The sequence below is a fragment of the Coregonus clupeaformis genome, chromosome 27 (assembly GCF_020615455.1).
Source record: "Coregonus clupeaformis isolate EN_2021a chromosome 27, ASM2061545v1, whole genome shotgun sequence".
In the NCBI taxonomy this organism is placed as follows: Eukaryota; Metazoa; Chordata; class Actinopteri; order Salmoniformes; family Salmonidae; genus Coregonus; species Coregonus clupeaformis.
In genome coordinates this window covers 17863465-17881769 of record NC_059218.1, presented here as the reverse complement: position 1 = coordinate 17881769, position 18305 = coordinate 17863465, and the positions used below count along the sequence as shown (strand labels likewise).

The following is an 18305-nucleotide window of genomic DNA, read 5'->3' as shown; positions in this document are numbered from 1 at the left end:
GCAGGGCTTGACATTAACCTGTTTATCCACTTGTCCTTCAGACAAGGTGACTGAAAAATATTTTTGTTGTTTGACGCATGAAGACCACTTTACAAAATAAAATGCATTATTATTCCCATACCATTATTACAGAGAATCTGACAAATTATGCTACTCTCCGCCTATTGGCAATTTAGCTTATTCAAGCCTGTCTCAAAATAAAACACTCTCCCTTTAAGACAAAAAAAAAAGCTCTTTACCTGACTCACTTTTCAAAGATGTCTAGAAATGTACACGTTTTGTGCTCTTGTAGGAAGCAATCACTCCCCCATTGCTGACTGCAAATTATCTATAGCTGGGCTAATAAGTCATTAACTTGCAAAGGATATGAACAAAATGTGCACACATGGCTACATGCAGCTCTTGCTTTGGTCTCAAAACAAGCGCATCTACTCTCGACCACAGCTGTAAACACAGTCCAGTAAATGGCACAGATCCATATATGGCAATAGTCGATTTGCATATAGACCTACTGCAGCTCTGATTGGTTATGCCGCACCGTCTGTGTAGAGTACGGCTGAGTCGTGCACAATAGAATCCTACTCCGATGCGTTCTGCCTACAACAAAATATTTTGAATAGGTCATTTTGTTTCAGTATGTTGCATTGAAAGTGGCTAGTATTGCGTTGATTCGCACAATTGCCACAATAAAAAGAAACGTTGATAGTTTTAACAGAGAATATTCTAGAAAGTTAAGTTCAATCTTGTGCTTCTCTCCATGGGCTGATATTTCTTCTGTACTCTGCCGGCAGTCCCCGGGAACTGCCCCTGGACACGTTTTAATCTTAAAGGTAATCTCCACAGGTTTTACCAGGATTTTTCATAGCTGTGTGTGCCATTTGAACCAGCTAGACCAGACAGTAGACACCCACGATGATTTGCTATGCTGTCATTGGTTAGAATTAATATTAGCTTTAACTCATTCCCTTCTGGTACTTAGTATGAACCGCGTTCACGTTAGCCAATGAAATGCTGCCCTGGATGCACGGGAGCCAGCAGGCTCTAATTGATGGCCACGGGGAGAGGGGCTTAGTTAATTTTCTACTGACTAGAAGACCCTTTAAACACCTCACTATTTAAACACTGCTGTCTCATTTCTTAGACAAAGCGACCTCACCCTTACTGTGCTGTTTATGCATTTGTTCATCCATAGTTATTTTAGGTATCTTACAAGTGGAATTGTGTGGGTGTTAGTCCTGTAATTTCTGTGTGTGGTAGTGGAATTCTTGTTTCTCCACGGAATCTGAATGCAATTGAATGGAAATTCCAAACGAGTTGACACCACATAAGTGCATTTGAGATGTGTTCAAATGTGCAAACATCCTTTATGTACACTTCAGTGCAGTTCCACAGCCCCAATTCAAATATATTCTGTTCACAAGCTCTGTGTAGCTGCAGGCTGTGGTTTAGTCAGTACACACATTCACAGCAGCAGTCCCCAGACAGCCAGTGAATACATCAGGAAATGACAGTACTTCTTTATTGTAAATGCTCCCCTCTGCTGGTATATTAATACTATTGCATTTTCCCCAAGTGCAGACTACAGAGCTACTGTAGATGTGCATTATTGGGAAACTCTCTTTTATTCACTTTTAATGCATTTTCAACACGTGATGTACACAATAGAGGCCTGCTTTTAAAGGTGCAGTATTTAATCTGTGTATAATGATGAACACATTACTTTTATGATATACTGACGTGAATAGAGCCACTTTGACCAATATATGATATGATATCTCTGAATTCAACAGCCTGTATTTAAACATATTGAGATCCATCTCAATTGATGGAAGAAAAACAATCAGGAAAAATATTTACACAAATGCTTATTAGACATTTTTCACATTCATTGACGGGTACAGTGAATACAAAGCTGGCACGGATCAATGGGCCTAATCCACTCCAATGTGCAATCAATGAAAGTATTGTTGTTGATGTTACAATACAAACCCCGGGGGAGCATACTGTAGCTTGTGTAATTGTTTTCCTGAGAAAAGCTTTATTGTCTATGCTTGTAATGGTCAAGCAATTAGACATTTTTCCTCTAATAGGGCTCAAAACTGCGACCAAAACAGTCGCATTTGCGACCCTTTGACTTGGCAGTACAGCAAACAAAAACATATTCATTGCTAGGGTACAAGTAATTTTTTTTTTTCAATTAAGATTTATTCAAACAGCAATGGGTATGCAGACCAGGGATTCAAAAAGTTTGGTCCGAAGTCTTGGTTTAATATTTGCGATACGCAATTCAGTCATCATGTGTTGTTTGAATGAACATTTCTAAAGGCTTTCCCCAAAAACCATTGCAATTAAATGGTGACTGCAAAGTAGGCCTACCTAGCAGAATGATATCATGATGATTTGTATCGTGGGGCATTTGTTTTGCAAACTCTGCCATCAGTTGTAGGCTACACTGTACATTGTACATGACAGAAACACCACTACTAGGAAAACTGGGATAAATAAAACCTGGAAAACTGAATTTGCCAAAAGATTAAAACTGGTTTCATAGGGCCTTACAACTGTAGTGACTGTTCAAAATCGCTAACAATAACACCCTTTTTGAGGTTATATTTTTTCCCTCCAAACGATCGATGTAAAGTTAAAATTACATTATTTGTGTATGGAGGGTAGCTCATTATAAGCTAGGGACCTCACGATACGATATTATCACGATTCTTAAGTGCCGATACGATATGTATTGCGATTTGATACTGTAATTTTATTGCAATTCAATGTTCCAAACATATTGCTCACCATGTCTGCTGCAGAGGAACAAGAGAGCCATGAGAAACAAGTTTTGATCAGAAAACGATTTTTGATCAGTCATGGAAATAAGTGCTGAAAACAAATTGTCTCTCTATTTAAAAAGAAGATGGAGAACAAGCTATGAAGCACAAATACTGGAGTTCTGATGCAGGTACAGCAAACGAGTGCAAAAATAATATTGTGATACTGTCAAAACTATACGATATGATATATCGTCAAAAATAAGACATGTATCGATGTTTTCCCTCATCACTATTATAAGCTATAGGCATCTTGCTCAGCCCGCAATTTAAAGATAACATTTAAATTATGTGCGCGTCATCCGCTTTTCCGGGCCAGTTATTTTTATTTGGGCTAGTAGCTTTCAGTTGGCACTGGCAAATGTACCTGAATGTCAAGGGCATGCTAATTTAAAAGATGGCTAGTCATTATTAGCCTGGTTCTGTATGGAATGCAGGTACATTATGGGACACAGGTCAGGTCATTGTCAGCTGCGAAAAGTTGATGTGACCAAATCATGTGCTGGTGCCATCAACTCAAAAAGTTGGTAGCACCAGTGGAAAAAGTTGGTCTAGAGCCCTGTCTTTTGAAGCACAATTATTCTGTGATTTACATACGGCCTTTTGAGAGTGTGAATTGCTTTGAATTGGTTAATTATTAACTGTGTGACTCAGTGCTTTTTATCTTGAGGGACTCAAACTGGGTCAGCCAAGAAAGTGAAGTCATGCTTTGGGAGTGGATAAATGGACTCTCGGACCAAACAGTGGGTGTGTGTGTGTGCGAGCATGCAAGTGCGTGCGCAAGTCATCTCTTTTATTTATTTGTTATTTAATTGACAATGACAAATAATGCACATCCATTTAAAAGTGGTGGGGATACAGCAGCTATGTAGCTAATTAAAACAAAGGTCATCCATTGTCCCTGGACAGGCTAGTCAGACAGTCAGCACTGTCTGATGAATATCAATATATGACCTTATTTTAACGTCCATTTAACGTTTTAAGCATGTTTTCTTCAGGCTTTATGTCATGCTGTTTAACAAAGATTCTGTGTCACTGTTTAATTGTCACTGTTTAATTGCCTAATTATCTTTTTTCTTATTTTTTTCTTTTTAGAAGGAGCTGAGTCTTCCAAGAAGAGGAAGTTTGTGAGTCAATCTGTTTCTTATATTAAACATACAGTATTCATGCACAGTACACAACCACATGGGTAAACAATTGGCATTTTGTACCTCCTCAGATGCATATTGCATGATGTGTTTGCGTAGCTCTTGCAGGCTACTTACTGTAGGTGTGTTATCCATAGAGCTAAGCAAAGGAATCGTGTACTTTCAACAATGGCTGACGGATCAAGGAGTGCATGTTGCCATCTTTTGAGTCCATAGTTACATTTTTCATTCTCATGCTCCTATTTGCTGAGAAATAAAAATATATCAGCAAAGAAGCTGTAAATTCATTGAATAATAGTCTCAATTAGAAGCAAACCATTTGTTTGGAATTTAAATAGCTGCCTAAGCTAACCTCATCGGGCGAGAACAAAATTGCATTTTAAGGTGCAATATTTGTAACCTAACCAACCAGTGCAAAATGTGGTTTCAGTACTAGTGTCTGTAATATCTATCCTGCCCTCCATTGCCCCTAGTGAATTGATCCAAATGAAGAAATGTGAAGGAAATCATGGACAGAATGTGAAGAAATGACTGATGTGATCTCCCCTATAAGGTTAATCGATACTATACTATAGGGTTTATAGATACTATAGGGTTATAATCACTAGGGTTTATGGTGTCTGTTGTGGTAATGCATGTGCCTTGGATGGCACATGTTTAATGAATTACTGAAAAGACTGTGACCTTATGCTAGAGTGGCAGGTTGCCAGCCTTAACACTGCTGTTTACCACCCGGTATATAGAGGAGGATGAACCTGCCCCTTAGAGGCTGACCTTCAGATCAATTTTGTGTTCCCTCCCTCTAATGTTAAGGTAAGGAGTTAAGCAGTATAAGCTCATCCTAGATATGTGCCTGAGGGCAACTTCTACCTGGAAACTGGCCCTGAAAGGCATCCAGATTGGATTAAGTCAGGTGCTACGTCTGTCTGCAGGCTAGGGCAAAGTAACAGCAGGAGCACTAGGATTATAGGTGAATGGTGTCAACTGTATTTGCACCAACAGTACCTAATCTGGTTATGAATGCAGGAAAATCCTCAATATAAAGTGTGATTTGAAAACACAAAGGAATCACCCAGCTATTTGTTTCATGTGAGAATGTCACGGTCCAACAGGTTTGGTCCTCTTCAATCTCCCATGTATTTCATGCCTATTCTGATGGGCATGTGTGGCATGCTTTATGATGGGGGAAGGATTTGACTCTGACACCATGCTGCTCTACCTGCCAGTGCAGCAGAAGGGAGACACAAAGAGATTACCCACTAATACAGCATTTCCCAAACTAGGGGTCGCGACCCCATGTGGGGTCGCCTGATTTGAAAATGGGGTTGCTCGTGCTTGGTTCATAGAACCGGTAGCCACTAGATGAGGTTGTAATAAACAAAGCAGTTCTTGTTTTCTTCCTACAAATGTGGCTATATCTTTTGAACAGTTTAAGCTACAAAATACTATGACCCCATCACTGAAAGATAAGGCTTTCAGGAACATGTATTTCTCTTCTGTTTCCCTCTACAATGCCCAAAAGCCTCATTTAGAACCGAGTGGACAAGACCAGGCACTAAATCAGACAGTAAACATTGGCCGTTGAGTACAACACTTTTTTTACATGGTGGGGTTACACATTTTTAAAAATGTCTACAGTAAATGGGTTTGCGGGCCCAAAAAGGATTGGGAAACCCCTGCACTAATAGATAGGTGCATGGCAGGGGACCACCTTCGAAGGCGAACGCGGTGTCTTTGGAGTTTCCAACTAGGCTAGATGCACAGCCACAAAGTCAAAATTGACTATATTGTAAAAAATGTGGTCATCATTTAAGGTTAGGGTTAGGCATAAGGTTTGCAGTGTGGTTAAGGTTAGGGTTAGGCTTAAAATCGGATTTTAAGAAGATAAATTGTAGAAATAGGCAGGGTTTATGACTGTGGCTGTGTTAGCTAGTGAGAACTGTCTTTGGACCCGAAGGGCCTCTAGTGGCTCTGGTATCAATGATGATGGCATTGTGACATCATTGGGCTCACATATTACCCTCTTTTTCCTGAATGTTGTTTTGAAGAATGTCAGTGTTGGCCCATTTATGGAATAGATGGCATTTGTTGGGTAATAAAATGTAGGTACTGAACAAGATGGTCTTGTTGACGTTCCCAAACAAAGCTAGGATTAAATCTACAGCTTTTACAATGAAAAGTGAAGAACGGCAGTTCAAGACAATTTGTTGTGTGTGTACACTCAAAATAGGGCAGATAGGTTTGATTTCCAGTCATCTACGTTTAGTGTTTATTGCCTTCTATTTATAGGGCTACCTTAATGACTTACAGGCTTGTGCGTGGCACAATTAAATGGCTAGAAATAGATCACACGTAAGTGTTGGAAACTGAGACACTCAGCACATCTCAATGCTCCTAATGCAGATGCGGTGCAATTGGAGCACTATCCAAGCTCACAACTCTTACTTGCTGTGGTGGTTTAGATTTATAGGGTTGAATCCTAACAGGGACATCAATGTATCACTTCTTATTTGTGATGTGCTTGGATTTCAAGTTGAGGTTAAGCCCACAGAGAGTAGTGAGCTGTATAATTTTATGGCAATTGGCCCTGGTTTGCTTCTGGGTCTAGAGTTTCGGAAAACACTTCAACAGGATCATTTGACAACTGGCTACTTCACAATCGCATGGCTGCTTGGGTCAACTATAGCTCCCTCTAACCTCCTCTCCCATTCTTTGTATTCATAGGCAGCCATTTCCTGTATTTGTTCTGTACCGCAAATATAGGCCAGCTACACCTATTTGTAAAAGGTACAATGGAGAGAAAGTAGGGTACAGCAACACAGAAATTCTGAGGGGGAAGATAATTTTCACTGTACTCTTTCTGAGTTGGTTAAACATGAGAGATTGTAATCGGAGTAATGCCTTATTGATGCATATTCCGACATTGTCAAATAATATTTCAATAGGTCTCGTTGGGAAGCGTGTTGGTCATTTATGACATGACCGATATGACAAACCCACCAAATGTATGATTAATGTTTGTCTCCAGTCGTCGGCTGTGTTGACAGTGTATCTGTGGGGGCCAGAACACAGCCGAGAATGAACACCCAGCAAAAGCAAAGTTAATCAACTCAACAGGACAGTCAGATGACAGTTTGACAATAACAAAGACTCATGTTCATTAGAGTTTGACTAAATAAAAAAGTATTGGTGAGATTGGGTATTCAAGGTTTCTTGAAAAACAAGGTTTCTTAACAATGTGCTTAGATATGTCCAAGGGTGCTTATATACAGTCATGGCCAAAATTGTTGGCACCCCTGAAATTTTTCCAGAAAATGAAGTATTTCTCACAGAAAAGTATTGAAATTACACATGTTTTGCTATGCACATGTTTATTTCCTTTGTGTGTATTGGAATAACACAAAAAAAACAGGAAAAAAGCCAATTTGACATAATTTCACACAAAACTCAAAAAATGGGCCGGACAAAATGATTGGCACCCTTAACTTAATATTTAGTTGCACACCCTTTGGAAAAAATAACTGAAATCAGTCGCTTCCTATAACCATCAATAAGCTTCTTACACCTCTCACCCGGAATTTTGGACCACTCTTCTTTTGCAAACTGCTCCAGGTCTCTCATATTGGATGGGTGCCTTTTCCCAACAGCAATTTTAAGATCTCTCCACAGGTGTTCAATGGGATTAAGATCTGGACTCATTGCTGGCCACTTCAGAACTCTCCAGCGCTTTGTTGCCATCCATTTCTGGGTGCTTTTTTGAAGTATGTTTGGGGTCATTGTCCTGCTGGAAGACCCATGATCTCGGACGCAAACCCAGCTTTCTGACACTGGGCCCTACATTGCGACCCAAAATCCTTTGGTAATCCTCAGATTTCATGATGCCTTGCACACAGTCAAGGCACCCAGTGCCAGAGGCAGCAAAACAACCCCAAAACATCTTTGAACCTCCACCATATTTGACTGTAGGTACTGTGTTCTTTTCTTTGAAGGCTTCATTACATTTTCGGTAAACAGTAGAACGATGTGCTTTACCAAAAAGCTCTATCTTGGTCTCATCTGTCCATAAGACGTTCTCCCAGAAGGAATTTGGCTTACTCATGTACATTTTGGCAAACTGTAGTCTTGCTTTTTTATGTCTCTGTGTCAGCAGTGGGGTCCTCCTGGGTCTCCTGCCATAGCGTTTCATTTCATTCAAATTTCGACGTATAGTTCGCGCTGACACTGATGCACCCTGAGCCTGCAGGACAGCTTGAATTTCTTTGGAACTTGTTTGGGGCTGCTTATCCACCATCCGGACTATCCTGCGTTGCAACCTTTCATAAATTTTTCTCTTCCGTCCACGTCCAGGGAGATTAGCTACAGTGCCATGGGTTGCAAACTTCTTGATCATGTTGCGCACTGTGGACAAAGGAACATCTAGATCTCTGGAGATGGACTTGTAACCTTGAGATTGTTTATATTTTTCCACAATTTTGGTTCTCAAGTCCTCAGACAGTTCTCTTTTCCTCTTTCTGTTCTCCATGCTTAGTGTGGCACACACAGAAACACAATGCAAAGACTGAGTCAACTTCTCTCCTTTTTATCTGCTTTCAGGTGTGATTTTTAGATTGCCCACACCTGTTACTTGCCCCAGGTGAGTTTAAAGGAGCATCACATGCTTGGAACAAACTTATTTATCCACAATTTTGAAAGGGTGCCAATAACTTTGTCCGGACCATTTTTTTAGTTTTGTGTGAAATTATGTCAAGTTTGCTTTTTTCCTGTTTTTTTTTGTGTTATTCCAATACACACAAAGGAAATAAACATGTGCATAGCAAAACATGTGTAATTTCAATACTTTTCTGTGAGAAATACTTCATTTTCTGGAAAAATTTCAGGGGTGCCAACAATTTTGGCCATGACTGTATATACATTACAGTGGGTGAGACATACAGTGCATTCGGAAAGTATTCAGACCCCTTGACATTTTCCACATTTTGTTACGTTACGGCCTTATTCTAAAATGAATTAAATTGTTTTTTCCCCTCATCAAGCTCCACACAATACCCCATAATGACAAAGTAAAAACAGTACAAAAAAAATTCAGACCCTTTACTCAGTACTTTGTTGAAGCACCTTTGGCAGCGATTACAGCCTAGAGTCTTCTTGGGTATGACGCTACAAGCTTGACACACCTGTATTTGGGGAGTTTCTCCCATTCGTCTCTGCAGATCCTCTCAAGCTCTGTCAGGTTGGATGGGGAGCGTCGCTGCACAGCTATTTTTAGGTCTCTCCATAGATGTTCGATCGGGTTCAAGTCCGGGCTCTGGCTGGGCCACTTAAGGACATTCAGAGACTTGTCCCAAAGCCACTCCTGCATTGTCTTGGCTGTGTGCTTAGGGTCGTTGTCCTGTTGGAAGGTGAACCTTCACCCCAGTCTGAGGTTGTGAGCGTTCTAGAGCAGGATTTCATCAAGGATCTCTCTGTACTTTGCTCCGTTCATCTTTCCCTCGATCCTGACTAGTCTCACAGTCCCTGCCGCTGAAAAACATCCTCACAGCATGATGCTGCCAGCACCATGCTTCACCGTAGGGATGGTGCCAGGTTTAATCCAGATGTGACGCATTCCAATTTGGGGGAGGTGCTTCATGAAGCATGGGGTGAAATCTCTTCAGATTACCTCAACACATTGACAACTAGAATGCCAAAGGTCTGCAAGGCTGTAGTTGCTGCAAATGGAGGATTATTTGACGAAAGCAAAGTTTGAAGGACACAATTATTATTTATATTAAAAATCATTATTTCTAACCTTGTCAATGACTACATTTCCTATTCATTTTGCTATATTTCCTATTCAAACTCATTTCATGTATGTTTTCATGGAAAACAAGGACATTTCTAAGTGACCCTAAACTTTTGAACAGTAGTGTATATACACAGTACCAGTCAAAAGTTTGGGGACACCTACTCATTCAATGTTTTTTCTTTATTTGTACTATTTTCTACATTCTACAGAGTGTGCAAAGCTGTCATCAAGGCAAAGGGTGGCTATTTGAAGAATCTCAAATATAAAATATTATTTGATTTGTTTAACTCTCGTCTGTCCTCGGTTGCAACACTCACTACCGAGTTCCAAACTGCCTCTGGAAGCAACGTCAGCACAATAACTGTTCGTCGGGAGCTTCATGAAATGGGATTCCATGGCCGAGCAGCCGCACACAAGCCTAAGATCACCATGAGCAATGCCAAGCGTTGGCTGGAGTAGTGTAAAGCTCGCTGCCATTAGACTCTGGGTTTGGCGGATGCCAGGAGAACGCTACTTGCCCGAATGCATAGTGCCAACTATAAAGTTTGGAAGAGGAGGAATAATGGTCTGGGGCTGTTTTTCATGGTTCTGGCTAGGCCCCTTAGTTCCAGTGAAGGGAAATCTTAACGCTACAGCATACAATGACATTCTAGATGATTCTGTGCTTCCAACTTTGTGGCAACAGTTTGGGGAAGGCTCTATCCTGTTTCAGCATGACAATTCCCTGAGCACAAAGTGAGGTCCTTATAGAAATGCTTTGTCGAGATCGGTGGGGAAGAACTTAACTGGCCTGCACAGAGCCCTGACCTCAACCCCATCGAACACCTCACCAACACCTCACTAATGACCTCACTAATGCTCTTGTGGCTGAATGGACACAAGTCCCCGCAGAAATGTTCCAACATCTAGTGGGAAGCCTTCCCAGAAGAGTGGAGGCTGATATAGCAGCAAAGGGGGGACCAACTCCATATTAATGTCCATGATTTTGGAATGAGATGTTCGATGAGCAGGTGTCCACATACTTTTGGTCATGTAGTGTGTGAGGCTTGCCTGCTCGTGTCCTGCAGGAGTTAGAGGTACATAGCTGGTTCCTGTTATCACGCCACCAGTTAACCTACTGCCTGCCCGCCTGCCTGTGCTACTGCTTGAGCTGAAGCTGATGCTATGCTCTCTGCCATCTGCAATAGTGCTTAGTTCCTAGAACATGGCTCCCGGTAATAAACCGTTAATAGGTTTGCTGAAGTGCGGCATTAGTGCATTTTCTGTCTGGTGTGCTGTGCACTCTGTGATAGGCTGTTTGGAAGGAGTCCTGAAAACAGTTGACTGCACTATTGGCTGGCGCTTTCTCTCTGTCTTTCTCTTCTTTCTATAAAAATGTGCTTCCAGAGAAATGTTTGAGACCACAGACATCTTGACGGCCTATATGCACAATATGAAGTGTATTTTGATGTGACTGATAATCTCTCCCTGGGTGTTTTCTGAATGATCCTCCAGTATATCATCATCATGACAGACTATCAATAATGTAGTTATTGTAAATATGTTACATACAGTACATCATGATTGTTTCACAATACATATTGTACAACAGTAAGTAGCGGATGATACACATCAGGGTGTGTTATCGGTGAATAAGCACTTGCCCCAGGGGTGTACTAAAGCACTGCAGGGGTGGCGGGAGGGGGTTGGTAGGGGGATCTTCCTGCTTATTACCTCTCTGAGGTATGCACTTGGGCTCCCCCAGAATGACTGCTTCTCATCCATTGCTTTATTCTGAATATCAATTGGAAATCAACAGTTTGAAATGACGCATGTAGGGTGCACATCACTCTGAGTGCATTTCATGTGATGGTTTTGAATGGAGGAGATATGGAAATGAATGCAGCCCTGCAGTGACATTGTGTGCTGAGAGGGCACCCTGTGGTGTCAGGACCAGTCATGATGACTTGATGGAAAGGATAGACAGCATATAGGATGAGAAGAGGGATAGACAGTATATAGGATGAGGAGAGGGATAGACAGTATAGAGGATGAATATATTCTGAGTTCTGCTGTAGCTGTAGTGAATCACCAGTCAGTGGAGAAGGGGGGAGGAGGAGACGCGAATGAGGGAGCCCGAGTGTGTGTGTTTGCAAAGTGGAGGGGGGAGTGAGTGTGTGTGTGTGAGGGGAAAAGGGGGTATTGTCCTGCCTCCGTACCCTCCCTCCCTCTCTCCCACCTCAGGCTGACGATCTCCTCTGACAGCCTCAAGGTGGAACGTGGTGGAAGGACCTGAAACAAGCTGCAGTGTTGTCGTTGCCCCTCTTCTTTCCCCTTCTCCCCCTCTTTTTTGTTTTTGTCGGAGGAGAGGGTTAGGCTAGCCCCATTCCTCTATGGTGGTGGCTGGCTGGCTCTGGCTCTTTGTCAGCTCAGTGTAGGGTAGAGGATAAGGGGGGGTGGCTATGTGGCTGAGGCTGAGCGGTGTGAATATAGCATGTGCACAATAGAGCAAGCGAGCACAGTTCAGCCATGAAAGCCCAGCGGGAGAGGCTGAGGATTCCGGGACTGACGTTGGAGTGAGTATTTTCCCTATCTTCTTCTTGTGGTGACCACACCACTGCTCCACACTGCAGCAGACAGCTTCATTGGTCTCTGCTGCTGCACCTCCTGTTGTTCTTTTCTCTCTAGCTAGTAGCATTGTGGAGCGTTTAGCATGATGCAGCATTGCCACATACAGCAGCAGCACTGTAGCGGTATACACAGTAGGATGTGTAATGTAAAATCCTCTGTAGTGATATAGTGGCAGGGACAGTGTGTGTACGTGTGTGTATGTTGCTGTTTGTGTCAAGCAGAGGACTGCCACACAACCTCTGGTTGTGATGAAACACACACACACACGTACACACATGTACACACAATACAGTGTGATGATTAAATGGCAGGCTTTTGTGAGGCGTGATCAATAAGTTGATGGGCAGTGGAGTGGCGTTATACCCAAGGCCTTGTGTTTATTTTGGATACCAGATCTTGCCTGCTACCAGTAACTGTAATCTGCTTGGCCAGATACCCAAACAACAAACGCTCTGTTATGGCCCTGTTGTGTTCCTGTTGCACATCACACAGATTAGTTCTATGTGTAATGACTTGTAAAGGTAGGCGATTGGGTTCTCTCAGGTCACCAAGGCACATGTTGTTTGCGTCCTCCGAGGCTTTTGCAAGCGCAAGTGCAGGTATTGCTAAGTCGGCACATACGTAGCCTACGCATCTAATTTAGATCCAGTTCAGTGTCGTTACTGACAGGAAGGTCAATGTGGTCAATTCTGTAGCTCTATGGAACAATACTAGTGTTTTAATCATGGACTACTGATACTGTTGAGATACACTGTGCTGTTATTTTATTTGCTAATACATTTTGATTTAGTCAACTATGTGCAATGATAGCAGGCAAAAGTCTGACTGTTTTTGTACTTGGAAAGTAAACAGGCAATGGTTTGGAGGGCTAAAAGACATCTTTAAGAAGGGAGCTTTCTTTCCTTGCCAGTGAAGTTACTATAGAGAAGTAGTAGGCCTAGGTTACATGATTGTCTTCTCATAGCCTTGGGTAATCCTTCAGATTTCAAGTAGGATTTGGTTGCATTGTGCGCCTGTTTCAGGTTTCACTCTCCACCTCTGTGTGTGTGTGTGTGCATAGTTTGGATGCTTTTTATGATAATCGCTTAAGCCTAGCAAGCCTCAAGGACCAAACAAAGTCTCTAATCCTCAAAGATGCTAAACCTGTGTTGCGTGAACAGACAAGTGCCTTGGTAACCTATTTCCAATACACAATTTAGTTTCATTTCAAAGCTGTGCTGCTGCTGCTCTGTGGTTAATGTACAGTTGAAGTCGGAAGTTTACATACACTTAGGTTGGAGTCATTAAAACTAGTTTTTGAACCACTCCACACATTTCTTGTTAACAAACTATAGTTTTGGCGAGTCAGTTAGGACATCTACTTTGTGCATGACACAAGACATTTTTCCAACAATTGTTTACAGACAGGTTATTTCACTTATAATTCACTGTATCACAATTCCAGTGGGTCAGAAGTTAACATACACTAAGTTGACTGTGCCTTTAAACAGCTTGGAAAATTCCAGAAAATGATGTAATGGCTTTAGAAGCTTCTGATAGGCTAATTGACATCATTTGAGTCAATTGGAGGTGTACCTGTGGATGTATTTCAAGGCCAACCTTCAAACTCAGTGCCTCTTTGCTTGACATCATGGGAAAATCTAAAGAAATCAGCCAAGACCTCAGAAAAAAAAGTTGTAGACCTCCACAAGTCTGGTTCATCCTTGGGAGCAATTTCCAAATGCCTGAAGGTACCATGTTCATCTGTACAAACAATAGTACACAAGTATAAACACCATGGGACCACGCAGCCGTCATATCGCTCAGGAAGGAGACGCGTTCTGTCTCCTTGAGATGAACATACTTTGGTGCGAAAAGTGCAAATCAATCCCAGAACAACAGCAAAGGACCTTGTGAAGATGCTGGAGGAAACAGGTACAAAAGTATCTATATCCACAGTAAAACAAGTCCTATATCGACATAACTTGAAAGGCCGCTCAGCAAGGAAGAAGCCACTGCTCCAAAACCGCCATAAAAAAGCCAGACTACGGTTTGCAACTGCACATGGGGACAAAGATTGTACTTTTTGGAGAAATGTCCTCTGGTCTGATGAAACAATAATAGAACTGCCATAATGACCATCGTTATGTTTGGAAGAAAAAGGGGGTTCCTTGCAAGCCGAAGAACACCATCCCAACCGTGAAGAACGGGGGTGGCAGCATCATGCTGTGGGGGTGCTTTGCTGCAGGAGGGGCTGGTGCACTTCACAAAATAGATGGCATCATGAGGAAGGAAAATTATATATTGAAGCAACATCTCAAGAACATTGTCAGGAAGTTAAAGCTTGGTCGCAAATGGGTCTTCCAAATGGACAATGACCCCAAGCATACTTCCAAAGTTGTGGCAAAATGGCTTAAGGACAACAAAGTCAAGGTATTGGAGTTGCCATCACAAAGCCCTGACCTCAATCCTATAGAAAATTTGTGGGCAGAACTGAAAAAGCGTGTGCGAGCAAGGAGGCCTACAAACCTGACTCAGTTACACCAGCTCTGTCAGGAGGAATGGGCCAAAATTCACCCAACTTATTGTGGGGAGCTTGTTGAAGGCTACCTGAAACGTTTGACCCAAGTTAAACAATTTAAAGGCAAAGCTACCAAATACTAATTGAGTGTATGTAAACTTCTGACCCACTGTGAATGTGATGAAAGAAATAAAAGCTGAAATAAATCATTCTCTCTACTATTATTCTGACATTTCACATTCTTAAAATAAAGTGGTGATCCTAACTGACCTAAAACAGGGAATTTTGTACTAGGATTAAATGTCAGGAATTGTGAAAAACTGAGTTTAAATGTATTTGGCTAAGGTGTATGTACATTTCCGACTTCAACTGTATGTCGGCTAGCTAGCAGATCAGGGTATGTGTCTGCATACATCAGCCCAAATCACTTCACAGGGCTTCTATGTGAAAGTTGCCATTGTCCGTTCTGTGCAAACATTCCGTGCGAAAGGAGTCACTATTTACAAAACTTACTTTTAACTTCCAGCCTCACTCCCCGAAGCTTGAGCCCGACACCCACAAGTCCTTGCAGCCCTCTCAGCCCGTTGCATGCTTTTCATTTTTGGAGGTAAGCGTCACAAGCTTCGACCATCATGTTCATTTTGTATTTGTGGGTTGAGGAAAATCCATGCTGGACTGTGAAAGGTTTGAGTCGATATTCCATGCAATCATCCGTTTGTCATAACAGAAAGGTGTTTTTTTTCTCTCTGAAATCGGTTTCCTTTGGTGCAGCTTTGATGGAAGAGGAGGATAGAGTGCTTATATAATGTTCTTAGTGTCACCTCCTTCCCCCTACTCTTTTTCTATAGTCTGGTTTTGAGGCTTCTCTTTCAAGTGCAAAGTAGGATTTGTGGTATTTGCAATTCTTCAAAGTGGGGAATGGTCAGAATCCCCATGATTGATTGATTTATTTTAAAATGCACTTGAAAGAATAGGGTCATACAGTGATTTTAGGTCACAATGTTGCGTACCTTTTTTCCATTCCTGTTGTTTGCTTCATACCTCTTGTTTTAACCGTCAACAATATGACCTCGACCTTCCAGACATCCAAGCAAGTAAAGTTGTTTCAACCTTGGAGCCAACTGAAACCTTAGATCAAGACTTGTGCAACACTCTCCCACCCTTTCCCCACAACCTCCCAGCAACCCCCCCCAAAAAAAAAATAAGAATATTGGTGTGCGACCGTCCATGTTGGCCAATAGCAAAATTGATTTTGATGGAACCTACTGTACTGGTCAAATAGGCCTGTGCTTCTTGCTACTGTGGCTGATGCATGTCAAGACTTCAAATGGAGTCTGTATCATCTGGACGAGTGACAGAGGAGGAGGAGGAGGAGGGGGGGTATGGCTGTCTCCCTGAGTGTTTGCCATCACTTCTCTCTCCCTAAGTCCTCTTCTCTCCTCTCCGCGCAGCACACTAATTATGTCGGAGATAGCAGGTCACACTGTCCTCTTCACTGTCTCTTGATGTGTCGCATGGCGAGCTGCCGTGAATCAGCCTTTTGTTCCTGGAGTCGGTTCATCTGGTTTTGCATATTCAACTGGGTCATTGAGCCTGAACCCTACTTTTGTTGTATTAGCCATTTTGGTTTGTTAATGTTTACATAATCCCTAGTCTTCTCCCCTCCTACACCAAGTTCTTTGGTTGTAACAAAAAGGAAAAGGAGTTCATCCTTTCTGGAAAACATGTTGGTTTTCTTGTGTGATTGATAGGCTATTAATGATTGGAATTAGTCAAGTTCAAGAGAAAACGGTAGAGGCAGTATCCATGCTAAATTCTGGAAATTATTCATATTTATCTATTTATTCACATGTATGCATCGGTTTCATGCTCATGTTTTATTGATAACGACCATTGTAGTGTAAATGCTGTTGTGGTTACTGTTGGTGATGTTTGGAGTGGACTAATGTCGTCGTTAATACCATTTTATGGTCATGAATATTCTTTATAGAGTGTGCTATACTTTCTATAAAAACATTGGCAGTGTATATGTTTACGCCAGACATGTTTTCAACTGTGAATATACAGACAGTATGAAAGACAAAGTCCTTTAGTTGTTTATCAATAAGTAGCACAACGCCCCCTCGTGTCACCTCTGACCACATCTTGTGCTGCTAGCTACACTCTTATGTTTCCATTGAGAAGAGCAGTAGCCTAACATTAAAGTTATTCACTTCCACAAAGATTGCAACATTTTATGCCGTACAGTAGTAGCATACTGTTCATAGTTGAAAATAGAAAATATCTTAATTGAGAATTTAATAGGAAAGTGGCTAATCTCCAAAAACATCACATATTTGATGCTACTCTTTCCTCCTATATGTGTTTTGTAAAATGTTGACATATATTTGTTTGTATGAAATTTCACTCCGTAGTTGACGACCTGAACTTTAATGTGTATTTTAAGTATGCCTTGTGTTGTCTCCTGGTTACTGTTGTTAGTGTCACACTGTGAGTAACCAACGGGAAGGTCTACACACTGACTAGTGAACACCTCAGACATGAGCAATTCTTGTCAGAGCTAGCTTAGTGTTAGCTGCTACTGCTAGCTAGTTCTTTTTCATTTTGACTTTGTACATTTATTCTACAGTATTGCCCTGTTAGAATTTTTTTTACTAGCTACAACAGTTTTGGTAGTCAGGTCATGTCTACCTGTTAAGAAACAAAAGACAAATCACAGTAGCTATAGTAGCTAGCTAATGCTAACCAGTCAATGAGAAAAATATATAATTACTCGCTAGGCTAACCAGCAAGGGCAGGCTGGGTATCCATCAGCTAATCCAGCTTCAGAATAAAGTCTTTGAAGTCAAGTATCTGGTGTCAGTCAGAATCACCCCATGTGTAATATCAGCCATCAGGACAATAATGTTTCACAGTGATTCCAGAGAACATGGTGAACTTTAATCAGGATTAATGAATTAGGGGAGATTACTCGACTCGGCTAATTGCTGTGCTGCGCAGAATGTATAATTTCCACCAAAATATTTGAAACACATTACTGGGTTTACTGTAAGTCATGGGCAAGAGAATTAGGACATCAAACCAAACCAGAACACTTCCCTTCCTTTTAGTCCAGCAAAGGCAAACTCTAATGTACTGACACATGTTTATTTTATGTGCATATTCAAATGTATCATTTTAAATGGATTGCATATTTTATTGAGTCAAAGTTTTGTAGTAAACTGTAGTTTGAGGTCAACACCAATCAGAATGTAGCAGCTTTCCCATATAGTTTATTTATAATTAAAATATATTTATTCACATTTTGTTTATATTAGATTGTATAACCAACAGAATATCTGTCGACGTCTGATGGACCGCAGATACATAAATGTTTTAAAATCAATAAACCACCAGTTTTAAAGTGCACCTCTATAGACATTTAAATGCACTTC

General features: G+C 41.4%; 1 protein-coding gene across 1 annotated transcript in view; it reads left to right on the top strand.

The window, feature by feature from the left end:
• LOC121541582 (microtubule-associated serine/threonine-protein kinase 1-like) overlaps positions 1-18305 on the top strand; it is a 125078-nt gene that overhangs the window by 47878 nt on the left and 58895 nt on the right. The window contains exon 2 of the mRNA XM_045208059.1: positions 3924-3955. Within this exon, the coding sequence (XP_045063994.1) occupies positions 3924-3955 (32 nt within the window). The remainder of the gene's footprint in view (positions 1-3923; positions 3956-18305) is intronic.